Here is a 26784-nt window from a genome sequence, read left to right as displayed (position 1 = left end):
AACAGGAGTTAAAGGGATAGTCCACCCAAAAATTATTTATTCACCCTCAAGCCATCCTAGGTTTATATTTTCTTTCAGACAAACACAACTGGAGTTATATTTAAAAAAAAAAAAAAAATCCTGACTCTTCCAAGCTTTATAATGGGAGTGAATGGCGCTTCTGATTTTGAAGCCCAAATAAGTACATCCATCCATCATAAAAGATATACATATGGCCCCAGGGGGTTAATAAAGGCCTTCCGAAGCGAAATCCATATTTACAACTTTATAAACTATAATATCTAGCTTCCAGCTAACGGCTGTACACATCGAGTTACGGCAAAAGAGTAATCGCTGGCACGACCTCTTGCAGTTCAAACAAATAGGGCTGGGCAACAAACTGAAGCTCCTCTTCTCTTATATCGAATTCCTCCAACATTTCTATTTTAAAATTCTCAATTTAGACTTCTAATTCATGACCGTTGTTTTGTTTTGCTCTATCCTCTGTGCTCCAGCGTTCGTCAATAAATCATGCGTCAGAGGTTACACTTCAGCTGTAAGTCAACTTGCGTATGGATGTTTGCTGCAAGCTGGTTATTATAGTTTATAAAGTTATAAATATGGATATTTTTCTTACAAAAAAGCATTGCTTCGCTTCAAAAACGACTTTGTAAACCCCCTGGAGCCATATGGTTTACTTTTATGATGGATAGATGTGCTTTTTTGGGCTTCGAAATTGTGAGAAGAGCCAGGATATTTTTTAATATAACTCTGATTGTATTCATCTGAAAGAAGATAGTCATATACTCCTAGAATGGCTTGAGGGTGAGTAAATCATGGGATAATTTTCGTTTTTGTGTGAACTATCCCTTTAAGAAAGCAACTGATCAGTGATGTGAATATGTTTGCACCAGCTCTTTAATTTGGCAGTTCAGTAAAGTCACGTCACATTTATTTAGGCTATATAGCAATAGATAGTTTAAAAGCAAGCAGCTTTACATTATTAAACATGAAAAAACTGTCAGTATCTCTTTCAATTAGATCTATATCATAACTCTCCAGCTCTCTCAACCTCGACAAACTGAAGTGAAGAAATGAAGATTTCCATGTCAAAGAAGGTGGAGCTTCAGAGCCACACTTACCTATTATGTCACTTCAACGGACCAATGGTAGTTCAAAGGTGTTTACCAGCCAAAGCGAACTTTTCCGGAAAGTCTGCCTTGGCAAGCTGTTTCGAATTCCCGAATCAAACATCAAACTAGCTTTGTTTTGACCTGATTTTGTTCAAAATGACCTCACACAAGTTAGTATTTCGATTTCGCTTGAAGTATATCGGGGCCTTTAGGGATCAGGAAAAACTGAGATGTACCTGGTGGTTTTATGCCGCAGATCAATGATGACGTCTACCTGAGCCAAGGAACAGTTGGACAACGTCAGGGTGACTGGTACCATACATAAACTAGAGAAGAAAAGGAAAAAATGTCAAGTACAGCAAGACTTGAAAGATGTAGGAGTAATTCTTGAAATTTGTCCTCTTGACGCAGTGCATTGTGCATCCTCCACAAAAGTAGGACTGCACGATATATTGAAATAACATATCGAATTGTAGGGTGAATTAAGGTTGATTGGGACACTTTTTGATATTGAGATGACAGGGAAAAAGTGTCTCCAACAACCTGAATTCATCCTACATATCGTGATATGCAGAGTGTGACTGCTTGCGATTTCAGAATGATTTTAATAGGCTACTTCAAAAAGTTGCGAAAAGTCAAAGTTTTAGGCTGATACATATAGCAGAGAATAGACTGAACATCGACTGTTACTTACGTGTTGCTTGCTTGATGTTAAAAAGTGTTATTAAGCACAATAAGCTGCAGAAAACAACTAACATGTTGAAGCGCGCACACAGAAAGCCGCCTCTCAGACAACGAGTGATCGCAAATTCAGTTCTCTTTCGCAGCTTATTGCACTCCAACAGTCAAATACACACACACAGTTATGTTAAAATGCCTGCCTTGGTGAGTATTCATGTAAACAGTCGGTAATACAGTATACCTGCTGCTTTCTGTCAGAAAAAGAGAAATTCAATCACTGCTCTTGATTGAATAACTTTTGTAGCTTTAATATGAATTGTATATTTAATTAATACATACTGTGTGGTCCAACACAAAAGCAAACCAAAAACAAACAGTTTATTCTTTAATTGAAAAATGCACTAGAAAACAACCTTTCTTGCATCTCATGACCTCATATTGGAACTCAATAATGCGTCCAAGTTTTCAAGCCAGACAAAGTTGATTATTTAATTTTGTGATGTAAGAGAGAGCACTCTTGACTTTCATCTGGATATTACTTTGATCAATGGTTCTCATAACTTCTGTTAATCCCATACTGGAACAGCAACTTTAAGTCATTTGTCCTGAAGCACAAATATGGATGGACTAAACCTCTGCCTCTTGAACCTCCTGAACATTCATCTCATAATGGTATAAGATGTTTGGTTCAATTTCCTGGCAAATCTTTATGTCGGTGCTGTTGCACAGTGGGATGTTTTTAGGTTTTAAATCCTGTTCCTATCTCCCTCCCTCCCTAAAAAAAAAAAAAAAAAAAAAAAAAAAAATTATATATATATATATATATATATATATATTAGTGTTTAAGTCGGCATGAAATAAAAAATGAACCCTATATTTTTTGTAAAAAGCATGTTATAGATTTTATTTTGAACGATTATTTTGGAACTCGTAACATTTCATCAAAATGTCAACTAGATTTTCCAGTGAAAAGGAACGCCGAACTTCTCAGATCATTTAGTCTGCTAAAACTTCGCTCCTCCACAATCAACCTCAAGCTCACATTCATTTTGAAGTGCAATGCACATATCTCAAAATTCAATCAACAACTGATGAATAGAACTAAGTCCCGCCCTACATCATTTTTCTTTTCCGATAATCCATTACACTCGCATGTACATCACATTACGGAACAAAAGATTTGCTGCTACTTCAGTTTCATCTCAGCTTTAAGTACTTTTTTTCCAACTGTGGGTTTATTTCAGCTAGTGTGATATCCTGACTGAAAACATGGAGGAAAAAAAAAATACAACTACAAGCCATTTGTCGGTTTACACTAAGGCCCAGTTTACACCTGTTATTAAGATGTGTTTTGGTCGATTGGATTACAAGTAGATGAGGGAGACACATACTCGTTTACACCTGGTGTTTCAATCCATCTCTTTTGTCCACTTTCAACCACTTCTGTCCTGATTTCTTCAAGGGAAGGGTCTATGGTCAGGTAAATGTATGGGTTTTTTGCAGATATTTCGATCTAATGGCCAAATAAACTAGAGCAATTTACATATGAATGCGCACGGAGAAAACAGAAAAACATAGGGAGAGTATCAGCTTTTGTTTCTGCTCTGACAGCCGCAAGACTGGTCGAACGCTGTGAGTGTGTGTTAAAAATCAGGAATGGTGAGAGAACATTGTGCTTATGTTTTTCATCTTCGATCCAAACTTGGGTCTTCAGCCAACAAAGTTTAAATCCCGTCTGGTTAGCATGCTTCCCATAATTTTAGGTCAGTAGGCGAAGAGTAGATGGTCTTTTGCGGCTGTTCGAACACATTCGACCACATGAGTGTCTACACTATGAAAGCAATCCGTTCAAATGTGTTTTCGACTACCTTTTGAATTTGTCGAAAGTGGACAAGCTCAAAACCATTTCCACTTGTATTTAGCGTCGTCCACTTGTGATCCGATCGACCACCTGCTATCTTAATAGCAGGTGGAAACGGTCCTGAAGTGACTACGCTGCATTACGCAGTCAATCTGAATGTATCTGATGTGCACTATATAGCTATGCTGTGTGGGCATGCCAATGAGATTTGACTGTGGGTAGTGCCACCAAAATAGAAAGCAACAAAGTGAAAAAATGTCCTAACGCTTGTGTTTGGTTAGGTCAAAAAAAAAAAAAAAAATTGACAGGAAAGAGCTTTTAGTGCTTGACAGATTTGATTAAGACACTTTGTAAGGGTTTAGAGTGGCAGGGACTTGGGTCTATCCATCGGTTGTTGCTTGGATGAAGGAAGATCTTAATTCCTTAACTCCAGCAAACATCACCAGAGAGAAGTCTGTCATTGCACAAGATGATTTTGTTATTTTCACCAGAAGTTTGGACATTTTGATTAAAGATTATGAGCATGGACAGATGAATCATTTGCAATAAGATGCATTTAGAAAATAGATGAAGAGAATTTCCATTTCATACTGACTGGTGTTGCTTGTGTGAGCTTTGAACAGTGATTCATCTCGAATGTTTTGCATTTAGGTTAGTTTGACTGAGGACAGGTCTTTGTTTCTCACAGAACGACCAAATAAATTTATGCGAGCACATTCGCAAAAATCCAAAGCTATGAGTGATGACCGAGTGCTTAGAGTGCCATAACCTCGACCTGGTCCAGTTTATCTCAATCTTTCACACTTTAATGCGAACACACCTACTTTCTGCGCACCACTGCAGAACTAGGCCAGACAAACGCTCCTGTGGGCGTAACTGGGCATTAGTGTACGTCTGTGCAAGTCTTATCACCTCTGAAACACAGTCAGTGGATTTCGGTAAACCAATTCAGGTCTCTTTGAGGTTTTTAAGAGTGTTTGTTTGTGTGCGCTTCACCTCTTTTGTGGGAAGGGATGATCATAAGACTCTGGGTAGTGGAGGCAGGTCTTTATGAGGTGGGAAAGCTGTTCCAGCGAGGGCTTGCTTACAGGAGGTGGAATGTCAGGCTTGAACTTCAAAAGCACCATCTCCTGAGTTTCCTAAAAGACAAAAAGCAGAAGTTTTATTCAATCTGAATTCTGAAAATAGCTTTGTTAAAAAAAGCTTTTCATTTGGTTTAAAGTGCATACATGGCTGAAAGAAGGAAATGGGATGGATGAGTCTGAATGAACATAAAAGGGAGAAAAGCACGTGAGTGTTTCTATAAAAAGACTTTGAGATCAACACGTGTGACGCCATTCCCTCACGTGAGGGACTTCCTCTGCCATGAATGAGTGTTGCTATGCAACGGCGTGCAGAGACAAATTTAGACTGGATGGAATCAGGCCCAACAGGAGGAGGGAAATAGAGGGGAAAAAAAAAAAAAAAATGAATGAGCAAAAAGAACAACGGAAATAACAAGTGAATGAATGAAGAGCTGAAATGGAACTTTTGAACCTAGAAAGAGACAGTTTTAACACTAATGACTTTCAAAATGAAATTTTAAAAATTCTACTCATCTGCAAGTCATTTCAAACCTTTATGACCGTTTTTGAAGTATGTCTAAGTACTGTTATTGTTAAAGGGGACCTATTATGCCCCTTTTTACAAGATGTAATATAAGTCTCTGGTGTCCCCAGAATGTATCTGTGAAGTTTCAGCTCAAAAAACCTCACAGATCATTTATTATACCATGTTGTAAATGCTCATTTTTGAGTGCAAGGAAAAACATGCTGTTTTCATGCATGTATCTTTAAATGCAAATGAGCTGCTGCTCCCCGCCCCCTGTCCAGAAGAGGGCGGAGCCTGTGCAACTCATGCCTCTAAAACTAACAAAACATATGTTTGGTTTTGATTATCATCTCTATAACAGTCACACTAATGTGACATTGCAGTTCTTCGTCATCATGAACGTTTATTATCTGCATGCGTTTTAAAGCCATATCAGTTTAAACTTCTGAAATATCATCCAAAGCATTTTTTGTGGAAAATGTGATACATTCTTTTCAGGATTGTTTGTTGAATAGAAAGTTCAAAAGAACAGCATTTATTTGAAACCAAAATATTTGTACCATTATGAATGCCTACTGCCTTCCTTGCTGAATAAGTGTCTTTCAAAATCAAAACTTAATGGCCTCAAATTTTTGAACAGTAGTGTGGGTTTGGAATGACATGAAGGTGAGTAAATGATGACACTATGTTATTTTCTGAGTGAACCGCTTTTTTAATGCACAATATCATACTTGGCATCTGCTACACTTAGAATGCATAGTCATCAAATCAGCAGAGAGCTGTCATTTTGTACAAAACTTTCCAATTTCTTCACCATGCTAATACCATATATTAAATCCTTGTGAACACACACACACACACACACACACACACACACACACACACACACACACACACACACACACACACACACACACACACACACACACACACACACACACACACACACACACACACACACACACACACAGTCCTGCTTTTTCTGCTGGTTATTTTTCCCATTACAAAGCTACAACAGGCAAGATTATTCTCCGCAGTAAACATAAGTAAACACATTAACCGTCTGTATATTAATCTACAGATTGAAAAAAAGAAAAGAGTAATCTCTAGTCTGGATAGTCGGCACACAGATCCAAACAGACACACGAAGGTCAGAGCCTGTCTCTCTGTGCTGTCTGGCTCTCCGACCGTTTAAAGCACCTTAGGATGAATCCATCTTCATAAAGAGCCGGTCTCTTATAATGCTCTCAAAGTCACTTTGCTCTTGCACTCTGTCTCAGATGGAGAAAATAGAAAGTCAAATTATGAGAGGAAGACTTGAACGAGAGCCAGAGCAGAGGACTCTATTTATCTTGTATTTGATGGCTGTACGCACTTCTCTTATTACAGTGCAGGGATTTAAAAGTACATTTATGTAAAGTATTGAGTAGCATCATACAACCTCATTTGAAGCTAATTTGCAGTACACACACTGAAATTAAACTATCAAGGCCAGACACCTCACAAGGAAACTGTTAGATAAAAGAAATGCATGGTGTGAAATGCTGAAAAAAGACGTAATGCGAAGGCCAAAAATGTCCATCTGTGATGGGCTCTATTAAGTTTGATGTGCCTTAAAGGGGTCTGGGTTCTTCTGAAGCGCTCACACATTCTAGTGAACCACTCTGAGACCTCTGAGAAAGTGTTAAAACCCACCAAATGTTCAATTTACTAAATGTCACAGAGTGTTTGCAAGGAACATAAGCATATTAAAGGGAAAGTTCACCCAAAAAGCACAATTCTGATATCATTTACTCACCCTCGTGTGGTTCCAAACCAATAAGACTTTTTTTAATCTTCAAAACACGAATTAAGCCATTTTTATAGATATTTCTGTCCATTCCACCAAAACTTTGACACTTCATAAAGCTCATACAGACATTGTAAAAGAAACCCATATGAAGTAATCTAAAAAAAAAAAAAACAAGTGTGTCCGCCTACATCCTGCAGTACTACAAACCACGCCCCTACAATGAAACAGCCATTCAGGATGTCATCAGAGCCCCTCCCACTGATGTCATCACTAGTGCTGCTCTACTTCTACTTCACCTTCCTTGTTTTTTAAGCTTCACTATCACCACCTAGTGATGAGGCATCCAGATCATATAACATCACTAAAAGCCATAGCCCACATTTTTCTAGGTCAACATTAAAGTGTGTGGACATATAAAGTTGCTTCTACTTACATTTCATATGATAAGCCATATTTGAGGTTGATGAATGAGCGTTTGGATGCCATGTCCAATGTACTGCATTTATTAGACCAGCTGTCCGTCACAGACTGTGTGACTTTGCCACTTCCTGTGGAGTATGTTTTTTCTTGCGACTAATAAAATTTTGGTCGTCTAAGACTCTTCTCGTTGACTAACGGTTAGCCGACTATTAGGGGGCAGCCCTATTAATTATTAATTGTTTTACTACATAGCTGTTAAAATTAATAAGATTCGTAAGCAATATAAGCTTCTCTTACAAACATTTCATACATAAAAAATAAAATAATTTGCTATAAATGATTGTTTTCGTCAATGACATCCACACTGGTTTCTTCGCGGGGGGCATAACTTCTTGTAGTAGGCATAATTTGCAGGGGAATGGTTTGTAGTATCCCTCTCCAAAAACATGATGGCTTCATATGATTTTATTCACATGCTGATCAACATGCATACACAAAAGTCATCAAATATGGTAAACAATCTCAACAAACCTCATTGGTTCTTGCATGTCAATGAAGTATATGTTTTAAGCCTCTGTTTACCCTATTCGATATGCTCTATATGTATGTGCATGATATAAAGCGATCGTCTCTCTTCAGAAGACTTGGATTAAACTACTTGATTCACATGAATTGCTTTTACCATCTTTTTACTAAGGTTTTGAAGTGCCAAAATGTTAAAGGAATAAACTTTCAATTGAAGGTGAAAAATCTTTTTAGGTTAAGGGAAATCAATGAAAAATTAACGACACTATACAGTAGTTTCCATCAATGCAGTGAACTACTTTTTTGACTTCCACAAGTATCCAGGGGTCTCCAATAAAATCACACACAATGATGAGCTTCAAGGTCTGTGTCCTCCATTTTATCTATCCTTGCGCCATGAGCACCAAAGAAACTTCCTTCCAAGCTTCACCCTTATTCATAAAAAGAAAAGAAAAAAAAAGCCAGAACATTCGTGCACTTTTCCCCACGTTGCAAGGTCAGGAGACTGAAATTATTTATTTATTCACATTCTTCAATGTGCCTTTATAACTACTCATGCCCTACAAAAGTATCAAGGCTCTGATACACTCCTGACACATCAAGCACATAAAAGCAACTTGAAGCGAGAGTGTCAACAAATGCCTTAACAATTCTGATGTCCATGACTTGAGCTATAACGAGAGATGAACGCAGTCATGAATTAAAATCTCTTTGACCACTCTATAATGAGTTGGTATGATCTCTGATGGACCTAATCAGAAAGTAATTCACGAAAGGCATGGCTTCAGTGATTTAGCTTAGTGCTCAAGTGCGTTATCTTGAGTTAACCGTTTGCCAGTTGGGAAGAATCAAAGAATCTTTGGTGATGAATCAGTTCACTAAATTCAATAAAAATTGATTTCCAACTCTACTTTATGAGACTACATAAAAGATAATGATACACAGTGCAACTTTTTGAGCAATGTTGCTCGGGCACTTTCCCATTCAGAATGGGCAACAATACTTTAGATTGAAATTTGTTAACCATTCTCAATAGGAAAGTGCACAAGCAACATCGCTCGGTAACATTACCCTGCAACACTGCTCAAAAATTTCTTTCAGCGTCAGATGACAAGACATTTTAAAGTTATAGGCCAAAACTTTGACAGCCAGGTCATTTGTAGGGCCCACATAGGTCAGGACATTTATTTGCAATTACATTTAAAACATCTGTATAAAATATTATAAAGTTTTGAGAATTGTTACTTTGAGTTTCGATCTTTCACTGATACATCAAAAAAAAGGGCAATCTATTTCTTAGCAAATCTCATTTTGTGTTCATTCAATTGAGCGCTTAACCTGAATGTACTAAGATGAGGACATCTTGTTTACACCTGGTATTAAGATGTGTTTTGGTCGATTGGATCACAAGTACACAAGAGGGAGAGACATTCCCGTTTACATCTGGTGTTTTAATCCTTCTCTTTTTCCCACTTTCAAGCACTTCTGTCCTGATTTCTTCAAGGGGATGGTTTATGGGTGGGTAAATGTATGGGTTTTTTCGATCTAATGGATGAAACTGACGCAATTTACATATGAATGCGACCAGAGATGATGGAAAAACACACAGAGAGCATCAGCTTTCGTTTCTGCTCTGATAAACCGCTCCGAACGCTGAGTGTGTGTGTTAGAAATCAGGAATGGTGAGCAAAGCCGACAAAGTTTAAATCCTGGTTAGTACGCTTCCCATAATGTTTACACATTTGGTCAACGGGCGGAGAGTAGGCGGTCTTTAGTGGCTGTTTGAACACATAAGCATCTACACTATGAGAGCAATTAATTTGAATGCGTTTTCAACTACTTCGAAACATTTTAGACCATTTTTACACCTGTAGCATTGTCCTCTTGCGATCCGATCGACAAAAACGCATCTTAATACCAGGTGTAAACAGGGCCTTGGTCTGTCAATGAAGGACAATTCAAAACACACACAAAATATTATTTGGTCATATAAGTATGTATACACTCACCAAGTCTCGTTGAAAAGATACAGTGGTCTCCTGCACTAGAGGAAGTGACTATATTCTCTATGGAGTGACGCTATATTTATGTACATTTATAAAGCACCCATGTGAAAAGCTGAATCGCAAAAGAGTGACATTGTGAGATATTGTGTACTGTAGGTGCAGTACCTCTTTCTGTGAGAGCGAGCAGGCCTCTTTGCCGATGGTTTGCAGTGCAACATGAAGCTGCCCCTCTAAAATGAGCTGCTTGTTATCCTCCACAACATATGCCTAAAACAATACGTCGCATGATTAAAACAATGACATTCTGACCTTAAATCTTCAGTAGTGTCATCAAGCATTAATTACAACAAAAGTTCTGTGTGATAAAAGTGACGATTTTCTATTGACAGTAAAAGTCATTAACACCAGTAGTGTTAAAGCCCAGTGTATTGATCCAAAACCAACACTTGCTAAGTGCAAAATAATCAAGTCAATAAGTTTGGTGAATAAACATAAGTTGCTGGTAATATTTTTAGGAATCATGTTCTAATAAAGGGTTTAAACCAGTCTCAAACAGAAATTTCCTAGGGGCCAGTTGAAGTGTTTACAAAAATTAATTATTAACTGTATGATGGAAGGTGACATACTCCTAGCTACTGGAGGAATAAAAACTATATGCAGATTTGGACGGTCCTTCTTACTGTTAAAAAGTAGTGCTGTTAGCAGAATAATCATCATTAATCTCATGATTTCTGAACAGTCCTCAGGAAACAGAAAGAATAAAGTCATATTATCAAATTTGGTAAATGTGTTATTGTGCTATTAGGTAAATCATAAATTACTGCCTTAGACATTTAATTAATAACTTAGGTTAACATCGTTAACTCTTATAGTCCTACTAATTGTTTTATAAACAAATAAAATAACTTTAAAATTATTTAACCCCCCCAAAATATAAAAAAATTAAAAATGTATATATTTTAGGGGTGTAACGGAACATGTATTCATCCCGAACCGTCAAGTATGACAATGAATACAGTTGGTCACAGACTATCCACACTCTAATCCAGAAGGGGGCAGGGTGTGGTAATGCAATGCTGTTTGCTAACCAGCAAAACAGGAAAAAGCAGAGAAGAAGAACAGATGACCTATGCATAGATATGTTTACGTGTAATCTCTCAACCAGTGTTTCAACCACAAAAACACATCAGTAAAACAGCTTGAGAATAATATATCATGTAGCATTACATTTACCTCAGGCAAGTCAATTAATGTCCACAGCATATTAGTTCACTAGAGAAATGAACTAACATTTCACTAAATATATGCACTATATTAGCTTATATATATATATATATATATGATGTTTGTGTACTATTACCTTCCAAAGGACAATGATGTCAAGCTCTACTTCGCTGCATTTTCTTATGATGTTTGTAACACTCTCATCAATCCCGCTCTGAGGCGGGAGGTTGTGTCTCTGCATTTGACTAGCACCGCTAGCGGACACGCCTCCTCTCCTGGGTTCAACAGGCAGACTCCTCCGGAAGAAAAAATCAGCACATGGAGTGGTAGAGCTGACAATCTAATGCAAAGAGGAAAAGGAAAAAAGAGAGAAATATCCCAAGGACAATTGATAAGCTGAATGAGGAAGACAGTCAGTGACACATAATCAAGAAGTAATTCACGAAAAGCATGCCCTTTAGTGGGCACTTCAGTGTTTAGTTCAGTGCTCAAGTGCGTTATCTTGAGTTCATCGTCTGCCAGTCAAATTGAATCAATCACTGATGAATTGATTCACTGAAATTTTATTTCAGTCAAAATTGTTGAACTAGTTGTGAGAACAAAAGGGCTTTCTTACTTGTTCATTGCCAAGGTTGAGGTCGGCAAAGGTGTATTTTTCTGCTGCATCTGAAGTAGCTGAGACATTGAGAACAATAAAAGTCAGCAAGTTCAAACAACAGTATGTTAACCAGAGTTTTCTGTGTTTTCATTTCAAGCAGCTGTGATCGTGGATGCAAAGTCATATTTAGAAATGTATTTGATAACACGTGATTCTATCTATCCAAGTTTATGCACATCGTCTTATAGAATAAGAAAATTGTTTGGAAACCCAGCTGTAGACACATACTCATGATGGATGTGTTTCCATCGAAGTTTATGCAGCTGTCACATGATCTGCTAAGGATGAGGCTGTGTGTATATGTGTATGTACTGGAAGCCTTACCATCCTCGGTTCTGCATCTGGTGGCTTTGAAGCACAGCTTGCCCCTCTCCCTGCTGGCCAGCTTAGAGTCTGCAAACACAACATGAAATGAAGGAAAAAAAGATGAGCGTTCATCCACGTATTCTCAGAAAACCTCTTTTTGATGCTCCCACATCATAGGCCCCCAAACACAAAAACAGTTTCGATGTCAGGGCCAGTTAATTAAGCAAGTTCAGATTTTCAAAGTGCATTGATTAATGCAAGACACTTTCCTTGTTTCTTTATTATTGCTTCAAAGGACAAGTTTTAATTAGGCACACATTAGACCACCTTGAACAACATATTCAGTATTATTGAATGTATATTCAACTTTGGTCACAATTGCATGTATTTTCATAAGCCACATGACAGTTTTGTGTGTGTAAAGGCCCCAGTATACTCACTGGAAAGTTTTTTCTTTTTCTATTTTCACTTAGGGGTAAAAAGCTTGAAATACCGGAGTTATTTAATGCCAGGATTGCTTTATGAATTCTTTAGAAATCAGCTTTACAGTATGAAAAAACAGCGTTGATTTCAATTAGAACTAGTATAGTGTGTCCATGTTTATACTCACTCCGAACTGAATTCCCGAAACTGAATACAAACAAACTTTGTTTTGGCCTGAAATGATGTCACACCTGTTCATTCCAGCCCAAAAAGTCATTATTTACAGAAATCTTCTCTGTCAGAGCTCTCATATCTCATTTGTGTTTGTGTATATTTAAAAGGCATGATATGTACGATTTTTGGATTATAATATATACAAAAACAACTATAACAGTGTTATATATTTCTTTGACTTGAGTACTTACATTATCCCAGATGTTTCTAAGAATGTTTAAATCCAGAGAAATAAGCAATTTTAAGCAGGACACAGACCATGTCCATGCTTCGCCTATCATTGACATCATACCTGCGTTATCCTCGATTTCCAGTTTTGTGGTTCCATGGAAACACCAAAGATGCTTTAATATATTATATGTTTTATTAGACAGGTGAGCAACTGTTTGGATACATTTATGGACAGAAAACTAATCATTATAATATAGCTCAATACGTTTGAATCTCGTTTTCTTAATTTTCCGCGAGTACCATGTTTTTATGCCTCAGAGAATGTATCTAATATGATAAACAGTGGTGCGTAACTCCACATACGCTTGACCAGAAGAAGCGGAAGCGGCGACTGCAGCATAATAAAAGTCCCGCTGCTCTCAAGACGTGTGTCGCGCTCGTCTCACTTAGCAATCGCTCCAGCGGCCTCGTTCAGCTCCCACAGCTCTCGGCTACAAATCTTTCAGGTTTCATTAAAAAACATCTTCATTTGTGTTTTGAAGTTGAACAAAAGTCTTATTGGTTCTGAATGATATGTCCTTGAGTAAATGATGACAGAATTTTCATTTTTTGGTGAACAAACAATCCATCAGCCGTTGTAATAAACACATCAAACTTTCAGATTATATCTTCAGAACTCAAGGTCTTTCAATCCCAAAGACTAACAACAAGGCAGCATTCATTATTTGTTTGTAGCCGCAGGTCCGTCCTCCATCATCCCCTCAGGTTAAAGTCACTCTGTTCCATCAGACTTATTAATTAAATAAAATAAATAAATAAAAACTACTGAATTAAAGAACTTCCAAAAGGCGATGGAGGCTTCTGTGTGAGGTAGAAGACTGATTTTCCAAGTTCACACACTTAACAAGCAGACACAGATTTAGCCTTGGAAGTGTTGCTCTCGGTTAAAAATGCATTATTTTCAAGCCATGTGTTAATTTACACTTTCACATAATGACATTTATTTACCCATCTGAAGGTGAAGCTATGAAACGAGTACATGCACAAGATTCAGTTTGCAGTTTAGTAAGCCACTAAAGTGCATATGGCTGGATGTTTCACAAACTCAGCAAAATTTGAACATGACCTAATTTCATCTCAGCATTTCAGAGCTGCTGCATCACTCTCTGCAGGGTGTGTATGAGCATGCGTTTCACACTCTTTAAGGTGTCAGTGCACCCATACAGATGACTCAACACAAACGCAATGTGAACCACTTTCAATGGGCCACTTAAAGGGGTGATGAACTGAGAAATTAAATTTTCCTTGAGCTTTTGACATGTAAGAGGTCATCATACTTTAACAATATTCTGTAAGTTTTAGAGCTGAAAACTTCCTTGTTAGTCCAATAAAAGTTAATTGACACCAGACCCTGCAATCGACAGGATTTACAAAGTGGGAATCTATGACGTCAAAGGGCAGCAAACACCGCCTCTGCAGAAGAAGATCAACGCCTACATCATCCCTGCCTGTTTAGCCCCGCCCACCGATTCAGCCTAAGTAACATAGGGCTATGTGGTGGCAAACCGGATCGAGCTATCAAGCAATAAACATGCCGTTGAAGATTACAATATATTGTGCAGTGCCTGGACTCGACAGTATCACAACAACATGTGAGTAACTGTGTTAACTGTAATGCCTGATCTGATATTAATGACTCATGTACAGTCAGATGATCTTTGTGTCAGTAAATCAAACCCGTGACTAAACGTCAACTTGTGTTGTTTCTCTTAGTAGGATGAAAATAATCTGTCATTTAATGGTAATTAAATTATATAAAGAAAGCGATCAAGGAAAGCTCCCTTTGCAATCGCTGGAGCAGCGTGCGCTGAAGCTGTCAATCAAACAGCGCGAGTTTATCGTGACTGACCCGCAAAACTCCCCTTTTATTCATCTTATCTCTTTGCACTGTTAGTAAAAATATGAAAGTATTTGTTAGTGTACAAAAATTGAGTTGCAATGACGAGATCACTGCTTTTATGCGCTCAATGTAGGTGATCAGCTACACAGTGTTCATCTCTGCAACCTTTCATGCCACGATCTAAATATAATGCCATAGATCTAAATAATGCAACACTTTTCACGATTAGTTAAGCTTGAGTGCTGTAATAGTAAAAACGTGCTAAAAGAGAGAGTAATACTTGGATAGTAAAAACGTGCTAAAAGAGAGAGTAATACTTGGCTATTTCATATGCAAAGATGTCAGCCAATCACAGCAGTCACGCCCCTTAAAATGGAGCGTTCAAACCAGAGGGATAAAATCAGTGTAGGAAAAATGCCTTTTATTTATAAATTCTGACAATTTTGGATGTAAAAAGCATACTGACATTATAAGTGCACCCCAGGAAACATTATAAAACAATAAACCAATGCAGTTCATGACCCCATTAAGGGCTGCTGGTCACAGAGTGTATCATCGTGTGTTTGTTGCTGTTCCCAGCTTCTTTAGATATTTTGCCCGCCCTGCTGGCATGCAATCAAATTCCTCCATCAATATTCACAGTGCTGCCGGTATATATGGATTTATATAGGCAGATCGCCCTCTAAACAGTCACCCTGATTTTGCCGAATAAGATTTGCTCCTGGATGAACATACTGTATTTTGTTGATCCTGGAACAACATCCCTGTCCAAAGATTTAGTCTTAACCATAACCATAACCATACCCTTAAACCTAACCCTACCCATCAATTATCCCTAAAATCAGAGTGAAATGATGTAAAAGCACCCAAACCTGGTTGTAAGCCTAAACTTGGTAAACTGTAAACTTGTCCCTCAAATCTGACTGCTTGATTGGAATGTTGTTCCAAAATTAACAAAGATGTTGATTCAGGAACATGTTGTGCTTTACACAGTACTTTAAAGAAAGATCTGTGTGATGCTTCAAAGAAACTAGTACTAGAAACGTGCAAATCCACACATTAAAACTCACTAGTTGGTGGTTTATCTGAAGTAGGGGCTTTCAAAATTTTGAAACCAAGGTTCCCCAAACATCATGATTTCCCCTTTTCTAAAATAAAGGCAGTTTTCAAAGCGTTCCTTTAATTTTAAGGAACACTTTGAAAACTTTGAACATTTTTAAAATTAAAGGAACACTTTGAAGATCTCAATGGGGAAAAATATCATGCTGGATATCTATACTGATGTGAACTGGGTAATGTGTTAGGAATGAAAGGTTGCCACATCATTTGATAGAAATGAAAATTATCAACCTACAGAGGACTGAATTCAAAGACATCCTGAAAATCAAAGTGAAAAAATGATGCAGCAGGCTAGTCCATTATGTTGAAATTTCTTTGCAGCAACTCAAAATGGTACTCAGTAGTTTGCTTGTATGCAAGCCTGAAAACATCGGGGAATGCTCCTAATGAGACAACAGATGGTGTCCTGGAGTATTTCCTCGCAGATCTGGACCAGGGCATCACTGAGCTCCTGGACAATCTGAGGTGGATGGACTGAAACATAATGTCCCAGAGGTGTTCGATTGGATTTAGGTCAGGCGAGTGTGGGGGCCATTCAATGGTATTAATTCCTTCATCCTCCAGGAACTGCCTGCATACTCTCGCCACATGAGGCCGGGCATTGTCGTTCACCAGGAGGAACCCAAGACCCACTGCACCAGCGTAGGGTCTGACAATGGGTCCAAGGATTTCATCCTGAAACCTAATGGCAGTCTGGGTGCGTCCCTCCAGACCATCACTGACCCACCACCATTCTCCACGGCTTCCCCAGACCCTTTCACATCTGTCACATGCTCAGTGTGAACCTGCTCTCATCTGTGAAAAGCACAGGGCGCCAGTGGTAGTGAGCACAGGGCCCACTAGAGGACGTCACGCCCTCAGGCCACCCTCATGAAGTCTGTTTCTGATTGTTTGGTCAGAGACATTCATACCAGTGGCCTGTAGGGCTCTGGTAGTGTCCATCCTGTTCCTCCTTGCACGAAGGAGCAGAAACCGGTCCTGCTGAAGGACCTTCTACGGCCCTGTCCAGCTCTCCTAGAGTTACTGCCTGTCTCCTGGAATCTCCTCCAAGCTCTTGAGATTGTACTGGGAGACACAGCAAACCTTCTGGCAAGGGCATGTGTTGATGTGCCATCCTGGAGGAGTTGGACTGCCTGTGCAACCTCTGTAGGGTCCAGGTATCGTATTCCTGTTTTGAGGGTCATCTTTGTCGTCATCTAGTGTACCTGTTGTTAATTTTATTAACACCAAAGCAGCTGAAACTGATTAAGACCCCCTCTGCTACTTAACTGACCAGATCAATATTCCAGGATATTTCCAATCATGGGAAAATCCTTTAAAAGGACAAAGACAAAGATATCGCTTTCCTTGGCAGACATTAAAACCGACTTCTTTATTAAGGGATATAATAAGGGATATAAATTTCATTTTGAAAGAAAATTTTATGGAAATATGAGATTAATGGCAATTATTGTGTTCTGGTACCACAAATTTGCATCAAAAAAATGTAGATAAAATCTGGATGACCATTCTGCAACCCTTAGAAGAAATATCTACACATGCAATCATACACACAGAAACAATTTCATCATTATCTCAGTCAGCAGGACCAGTTATATTCAGCACCTGAATGCAGTCACTGTATCCATAGTAACTAAAAAAACCTTAATAAGTGCCAAGGAGAAAAATCAAAATCATTATTATCCTGAGCTCAAGATGAGATGAGTAGAAAGGACAAAAGAATAAAAATACATCTGATTTATGAAGATCCACCATTATTCACTTTAGTGCGGACATAAAAACATTTCCTTTTGTGGTGGACAGAAGAAAAAAACTGGTTTGGAACCCAATTCAATGTTTGGGTGAACTACTTCCTTTAAAAGAAGCAATCCATAGTCTATCAAGCAAAACACTTAACACCCCAGGTGGCTGAGGGAGGAATAAAAGTGACTGCTAAGAGAATAAGTGCATTTTCCCCAAAGCATTCTAGAGGATTCATACCTTTATCTCCCACAGGGTTGATGCACTTGTGTAGCCTCCATTGCCGACTGCTGCTGGACACCTGAACTATGTGGAACTCACGAACACCTGCTTCACTCTGAGAGAGCGAGAGAGAGAGAGAAGATTCAAATAAACACATTCAGAAGATGAGATTAAGCTTATCTCCACAGAGAAATCAACTCAGATCACAGAGGAATGGGTGGGGACTGTACCAAGACCAATGATTTGGGCTGTCAAATTAATATGACAATACAATTCTAATATAATATAGAGTAATATACACTACACTACACTACTATATAATTTAGAGAAGGAAGTAACGAATGTAATGTAATGTAATGTAATGCAATGTAATGCAATGCAATGTAATGTAATATTCTTCTAAAGCCATGCCATTATAGTACACAATAGAATATACAATACACATACTGCAATATAATATAATATACTGTACTATAATGCAATATATTTCTAAAGCCATTTGATACAATACAGAACACAATTAAATACAATTTAAGTAATTAATATAATATAATATAATAATATTCTTATTTTTAAAAATGTCTATCCAATGCTTGACTTGTCTGACACAATAACATAATTGAATCATCTTTATTTGGAGGCTTTTCTCAACAAATATTGATATAAGTGATTAATTGTACTCAATGTAATTACTCAGCATGTCATAAATTTATTTTCATTTATATTTATTCATTTTGACAGCCCTGTGTATGATGTGTTTTCTTAACCTGTATGGAAAAAAGTCAAGTTTAGGAGAATAAGTATGTATATATGTACAATATATATATATATATATAGAGAGAGAGAGAGAGAGAGAGAGAGAGAGAGAGAGAGAGATTTTTTTTAGATTTTAATGACAAACTTTATTCAATCATAACAGCATAAATATTAAACACACATCAACTCCAAACCAGATCAAAAATTAAGTCTTCCTCCGTCACCGTACAAAAGATCGAATTGTAACACCACTGTAGTTTAAAAGTTTCTATATCATTCATTGCTTTATAATACTTAAACTCTACAACAATTCTTGACTTGACAAAAGCCTTAAATAAAGACGTAATCTCTTGACCACACCTATTTTCGATTCTGTTCTTCCTTGTTTTATAAATTGCCATCTTTGCCTGTCCAAACAGAAAATTAATCAATTGCCATTTGATCTTTTGCTTCTGATTATATCCAGCCCCTAAAATAAAAACCCCTGATGTAAAATTTTCCCCACATTTACCACACAATAAATCCAACAAGTTAAAAAGTGCATGGAGTCTTTTACACTCTAAGAAACAATGAAAAATGGTTTCCCTTAATCCACAAAACACACATTTATCATCAACATTGGGATTAATAACTGAAATAAAAGCGTTAACGGCCACAGCCCCATGTAAAATCCTCCATTGTAAATCACCAGATCGTTTAATCAATGGTGGCTTGTACAGCACCCTCCACACTGGCTTAATTTCTTCCTTCAACCCAAGTTTGTCTCTCCACACTGTATCAGTCCTTCCATTTAATGTTACTTTATTTAAAACCTTAACAAAGCATTTATACATCACTTTCCCTCCAACTTCACTCAATACTAAATTTTGTAGCCCATTAAGGTCCAATAAAGGACCAGATAATTCTTTTAGGTCTGGTGTCAACCCAAGCTTTGGAAAAGGGTCTTTTATATCGAAAGTTGCTCTTCCATTTTTAAAATCCTTAATCAAAGACAATTCCTCATTTGTTAGCCTTGCTTTCCACATCTCCATTATTAGTGACGTGTGACGAGTTGATTTCTGACCCAACAAGCAGGCCACCGCATTTATATCATTCAGCTCGGGTCCAGCCACATCAATTATGTACTTCAATGTCACAGCTTTGGTAGCACACAGTCTCTGTACAAGTCCTGGAACATTCCCACCCGCAATGTCCATACGAGCTCCTTTAATAAGAAGCTCTTGTAATAGCCAGTACAAAGATTTGGTCTCTTCCATCCTGCACACACGGAACAGTCCCCACACTTTAAAAAGTCCACAGTAGAATTGAGACAGTCCAGCCAGTCGTAACTGTTTCACATCCATTAAAAACAGAGCAGCATCCAGTCTGAGTCCATCCACTGTGTGTAAGATTATTTTTGCCACCTTCCGCCACACCAGATCCACAGGCCCAGTCAGAAATTTCTGGATGAAACTCCAGACGAAAGGTAGCAAGCCTGCTTGGTAAATGGACTAGCCCTTGTCCTCCCTCTTCTTTAGGAAGAAAGAGCACACTCTGAGGAACCCAGTGCAAACTGTCCCAGAAAAAATTCACTAAAATTGTCTGCAATCGGGACAACAAACCAACAGGTGGATCCACACAAGATAATTTATGCCATAATGTTGAAGCAATCAAGTTATTGACAATTAAAACCCTCCCTCTAAAAGACAATTGTGAATGAAGCCATTTCCACTTTTTCAATTTTCCTTCTATCCTTTCAAAAACCCCTTCCCAATTCTTTTGTTGGGTATTTGAATCCCCAAGATACACACCAAGATATTTAAAACCTTCTCCCTTCCAAATCATCCCACTAGGTAATTTTGGAAGACCTCCCTCCCATTTCCCAACAGCCAATGCTTCACTCTTCTCCCAATTAACTTTGGCAGCTGAAATTATTCCAAAATCATTAATAACAGAAACCAGCTTATTAATGTCTTCTTGTCCGTTTACCATGACCATAACATCATCAGCATAAGCAGAAATTTGATGCTGAATATCATGATGCAATGTTAAACCATTAATCACGGTTCTTAGTCTATTCAGCATTGGTTCAATAGCTAATGAGTAAAGCATACCGGACAGTGCACAACCCTGTCTGATCCCCCTACTAACTCTAAAAGGGGCACTCAAACCACCATTGATCTTCAGCAAACTTTCAGTGTCCTGGTACAACACTTTTATCATACCAATAAAATCAGAACTAAAACCAAATGCTTCTAAGGTGTCCCATAAATACTGGTGCTCCACTCTATCAAATGCTTTCTGTTGGTCAATAGAGATAAAACCCAAATTAACCCCTAAAAGACTTGAAACACTTAAAACATCTCGTATGAGACTAACATTATCAATAATTGATCTGCCCGGCACGCAGTACGTCTGATCAAAATGAATGACCTGCCCCATCACCTTTCTCAGTCTATTTGCTAAGGTCTTAGAAAGAATTTTAAGATCAGAGCAAAGCAGACTCACAGGTCTCCAGTTCTTGATCTCCTGCAAGTCACCTTTTTTTGGTATCAATGTGATCACTGCTCTCCTACAGCTCAAGGGCAAAGAGCCAACAGACAAACTTTCATTTAGGACTTTCATTTAGAGAGAGAGAGAGAGAGAGAGAGAGAGAGAGAGAGAGAGAGAGAGAGAGAGAGAGAGAGAGAGAGAGAGAGAGAGATAGAGATAGAGATAGAGATAGAGATAGAGATAGAGATAGATAGATAGATAGATAATTAATTGGTACCAGCAGGTATTGAAAATTTACTTGTGTGTGCTCAATTACTTCATTTTAAAATGTAGATTACCATTGCTGTCATCTAAAGCTCACTTCAAGATAAAATTGAAAACACTAATAATAATAATTTAATAACACTGTTAAATGTGATCTTAAGAAAATCTCAAGATGATGTTGTGAGCCTAAATTCACTTCAAAACGCTTCTTTTTAGTTGTTACATTTATTTGTAATTTATTTAGATATGTTTATTATTTTATTACTATATTATAATTTTAATATCTGTGCATCCCTAATGCCACAGTGTTTATGCATATCAGAAAGTACAAAAAGAGAAAGTATTAAAAAAAAAAAAAAAAAACAGCAGCTCTGCACGAGTTGTCCGTGTGTGGGAAAGAGCTCACCGTGTTAATGTTCTCCACGTCTACAAAGACCAGCATGCTGCCGTTCTTCTCCTCCCTTCCTCTGCCCTCCTCTGTCTCTCTCTCTCTGCCATGCAGCGTGTTGCTTCGGCTGACCGTGGCTCTGACGCTGAGAGAGCGACTTGCGCAGATGAAAGCTGTGTGCCGAAGGACCCTGTGACTAAAAGATTCAGAGAAAGTAAAGATGAGTCACTGGATGTCGTGTGATACATTATCAAACACTAAATGACGTTGCAGGACAATTAGTCCTCGTTAAACGTCAGACAGAAAATTTCCAAATGAAAACGTATGTGCTCATGTTTGAACATCATCCACTTAACAGCATTAAAACAAAATTGCTCAGCATCAAAAATAGCCAATGAAAGGAAATGAAACTGTCTTTAACCCTCTATATGCAGTATGAGTTACATTTTGGGGCTTTTTCCTTTATTAGATAGAAGAGTCAAGGAGAGAGAGGAATGGGGTGGAGGAAAGGACCACAAACCATGACTCAAAGTTATGTTGCCTTAAGTACCGTTGTGCTGCACACTACCCACAAAGCTATGGCTTTCTTACCAATATTTACAAATTTCTACTTGGTTATCAGTTTGTTAATACCCATAAATGCTGTCATTTTGTGGGTCTCTATAAAATAGCATCCTTTTAACTAGGAATGTAAGAAAATATTGATACACGTGAATATCGCAATATTGTGTTTGGCGATACGGTATCGATTCTCAAAAACACTGCATCGATATTTATTTATTAACATCCAATATTCGTAGGTTTGTGTTCGGTTTAAACCCAACCGTTAGCGTTATCTCAGAACGTAAACTGACGTGTAGCCGGAGAAGCGCGAGGTGCATCAATAGCGTTGGCATTAGCAAACCCAGATTTTGGCTTTAACTATAAAGAAACAGTTAAGAAGATCGACTAGAGTCAGCTGTTTGCAAAATAGGCCATGTTATAATCCAAAACTCGGGAAACGCTTTGAATCTCAGAACTCACTTAATATCCCGATGCCATTCGCACTTCTGAGCGAGTCATTCGATAGAATATGTAATGTTACTGCACTTTTTACTCAAAATAAACACAACAAAAATGACAGCGGTGACAGCAGAAAGCATCTGATCATAGCTATGTGGAAATGTTTGCATCAACTCTGTTCAGCACTTCAGTGAAGACATGTTTATTTAAATAGCACTTTATACTAGTGTTGTCAAAAGTACCGACTTCGGTACCTATCGGTACTGAAATTTTAAAAACGTGACGCTTTGAGCGCTGTTGAGCGGATTCATAAACATCTCTGATTGGCCATTGTGTTGACGCGCTCATCGGATATGCCTGTGATTGGCTACAATGATCAACGCGTGGGAACATTTGAAAGCACACGGAAGTTTTTGAATTTGAAAGCATTGTGAAAGTGGGAGCGCGAGCGATTGAAAGCAGGCGTCTAACAGTGGACCGATCCGCGATAGACGCCTGCTTTCAAACGCTCCCGTGTGTATCTGTGTAAGCGCTTAGTGAAAAGATTAATTGATGACTATTTACAACGTTTTTACAGCGTTGATCATTGAAGCCTATCACCGACATATCCGATGAGCCGTCAAAACAACGGCCAATCAGAGATGTTTACGAATCCACTCAACAGCGCTCAAAGCGTCACGTTTTTAAAATTTCAGTACCGACTAGGTACCGAAGTCGGTACTTTTGACAACACTACTTTATACAATAGACTGCTGTTAAATAATTGTTAAATAGTTTAGAAATTAAAAACTGCTGTGAACCTTTAAAACATAACTGTTACACCTAAAAATTCCTGCAGTCACTTTACTATTTTCCCTTAGATTGCACAAAATAGTGATTAGTGATATAAATGCAAATGACACTGTATCAATTAAATCAAATAAAGTTGTTTATAAGGTTTTATGCATGTGGTGGTGTGTTCTTTATGACCGTTTTTTCTAAAATTAGAGAACAAGAAATATTGCAATATATCGCCTTTCTTAAAATATTGCAATATCACAATATATCGTATCGTAACCCCTGTATCGTGATACGTATCGTATCGCCAGATTCTTTGCAATACACAGCCCTACTTTGAAATAGAAACAATGGTATTCACAGGTAAAGTAGCTTACTTACAGAATGTATTGTTTGTGTAACTAAATCATAAAATACTTTTATATACTTTTTACATTACAGCAATTCACTGTCAAGTGACTAAAACACCTCTAGATCATAGCTGTCAACCCTCCCGTTTTTTCTGGGCTTCTCACGTATTTTAGCTCTTTTCCCGCTGTCTTCCCGTTTTAGTATTTTCCCGTAAAATATCCCGCATTTTTACACTCTGATTGTGTTAACTCAGAACACGCAACTATCTGTGTCTGTGAAGTGGCTTGCACTTGACCACGGGCGATGCACGTATGCATGCCTGACAGATCAGCCTTCAAATTTCTCGGTTTCTGAATGGGCGGTTTGGCTTGATTGACAAACGCTAACGTTCAGGCATGATTTATATACCATCGACCTGTCCTAAAACGTTAGCACGCTTTGATCGATGGTTTGGAGATCACGTGTTTCTCCGTTCGAGAGCGCATTTCCGTTGATTGTTTACGAACGAAAGCTCACAGAAACGTGAAAATGGTCTCATTTGAAAGAAAATATCCTAAGCTAAAAGATGATATAGTGTGACTGATTGAAGCAGCCCTTATCAAAAGTGCGGGGGTCGATTTCTGTCTTTTCAAAACTGCGTCCCCCGTGCCAACGTAATAATAGTGTAAAAAAAATCCCTTATTTTGGGGATGGATTCCAGGAAATCTCCCTTATTTTCAGTGTTCAATGTTGACAGCTATGCTCTAGATACATAAATTTATAACTATTATATATATTCTTTCACTGATGTCAATTTTTTAACCAGCATCTGTTCTATCTATAGATACCAAACATTCGTTCATTTTAAGAACTTTAAGCCTTTAAATGCTGGTTTGTTTACATAATGCCATAGGTGTTTTTTTATGAAAAAATTAAAAATAGTAGTTAATTTTCATAAACTAAGCAGAATTTTTTTTCTTTGCTTATTAGATTCTTGGGTGGGTCAATGAAGAACAACAACATTAATTTTGAGGCATTTATATTTTTTATGTAGTGTCAAATTTTTTTAAAAACTAACTGAGTATTTTTTGTACGGAGGGTAAAATTGATTTTTTGAAGGAAATGAGGGTAAAATATTAAAATTCCAATAAAAATAAACACCTGAGCCAAAATTCATGTAGTTGGCATTAACAAAGGCACACTTATAACAAAAAACAAAACTGAAATGGACAAAAATGTCCATAAGGATGCACAAGGGATATTATATATATATATATATATATATATATATATATATATATATATATATATATATATATATATATATATATATATATATATATATATATATATATATATATATATGAAGCGTTTTGAATGCTACAAGTAAATTTAGGCTTCACAACAGCATAAAAATGTAGAGCATAAAAATGAAACTCATCTTGGGATTTTCTTAAGATCACATTTAACAGTATTATATTATTATTAGTGTTTTCAATTTTATCTTGAAGTGAGCGTTAAATGACAGCAAAGGTAATCTACATTTTTAAATGAAGTAATTGAGCACACAAGTAAATTTTCAATACCTGCTGGTACCAATATCGATCCATCTATCTATCCATCTATCTATCTATTTATTAGGGGTGTAATAATACATCGATATAGATCGATACATCGATCTAATGCCTAACAATCCGATGCATCGATGCGATGCGTAAAAAATCGATACCTGTGGGCTAATTATAGAGGTACCTTTGTTTTAACACCCTCCACATTTTCACACAATATCAGTCTATGCATTATCACCAACGCGTGCATTCTCATTTTAACTACCTTTCAGAACTTGTGAAAGACACTCGGGAGAGTTGATGGAACTGTCACTGAAAGAATATGGTCAATAAACTGCCGCATAGGAGCGTCGCGCGCTGTGACTGTGTTGCTTCAAGCGCATCATTCTGTACACAGGATGCACGCAAGTGCTTTGTGCCGCTCTGTATTAAAGCATTCATAATACATTTGCACAATGAAAGAATATTAATAGCCTGTCTTGTTTTGTCCTACCTATAATATGTTGTTGCTTCATTAAAAACCTGCGTTAATCATTTAAAAGAAATGTCTTTTAATTATGTGTGTGTGTGTGTGTATATGTATTCCTTGACATTACACATTTTAGCACAGAACTAAAATACTTTCTTGACTGTTGTCATGTCATAAGCTGTCATTAGATTACTGTGTGAATTTTTTATTTGTGGATGTCCCAATCAGGGTTCAGGATGTGAGATTTTGAAATAAATGTTTGTTATATATTTTGGTTGCAGTTGTGAGTTAATAAAAATGTAACTGGTTGTGTAAAATAGGCTCAAAACATCGAAATATTGATCGAATCGAATCGTAGAATCGTATCACAGAACTTTTTGAGGTATCGGAAAATACTGAATCGCTGGCTATGAGAATTGATATTGTATCGAATCGTGATGAACTGTCCGATTTACACCCCTACTATATCTATCTATGTGTGTGTATATATATATATATATATATATATATATATATATATATATATTATAATATAATATAAACATATATATATATATATATATATATATATATATATATATATATATATATATATATATATATATATATATATATATATATATATGTGTGTGTGTGTAGTGTAATGTCAAAAAAAGGGATGTCCAGATCCGATCACATGAGGACTCGGATATATTAGGGGTGTAACGGTTCTCGGTAAAAAAAAAAAAAAAAAAAAAAAACAACCGTACGGTTCTCCACGCACTTGCACCTCGG

The 26784-nt window shown here is 37.4% G+C and overlaps 1 protein-coding gene across 4 annotated transcripts in view; it reads right to left on the bottom strand.

Moving 5' to 3' along the window:
• The window catches only part of trappc8 (trafficking protein particle complex subunit 8), a 77922-nt gene that overhangs the window by 4276 nt on the left and 46862 nt on the right, over positions 1-26784 (bottom strand). For all 4 annotated transcript variants that reach the window (XM_067384838.1, XM_067384837.1, XM_067384839.1 and 1 more), the window contains 8 exons: positions 21883-22060; positions 18003-18099; positions 12194-12262; positions 11828-11886; positions 11348-11551; positions 10153-10254; positions 4651-4793; positions 1349-1438 (listed from right to left, as the gene is read on the bottom strand). In XM_067384838.1, coding sequence (XP_067240939.1) covers positions 1349-1438; positions 4651-4793; positions 10153-10254; positions 11348-11551; positions 11828-11886; positions 12194-12262; positions 18003-18099; positions 21883-22060 — 942 coding nt within the window. The remainder of the gene's footprint in view (positions 1-1348; positions 1439-4650; positions 4794-10152; positions 10255-11347; positions 11552-11827; positions 11887-12193; positions 12263-18002; positions 18100-21882; positions 22061-26784) is intronic.

The sequence above is a fragment of the Chanodichthys erythropterus genome, chromosome 4, assembly GCF_024489055.1.
Source record: "Chanodichthys erythropterus isolate Z2021 chromosome 4, ASM2448905v1, whole genome shotgun sequence".
In the NCBI taxonomy this organism is placed as follows: Eukaryota; Metazoa; Chordata; class Actinopteri; order Cypriniformes; family Xenocyprididae; genus Chanodichthys; species Chanodichthys erythropterus.
This window is presented reverse-complemented; position numbering and strand designations above follow the sequence as displayed.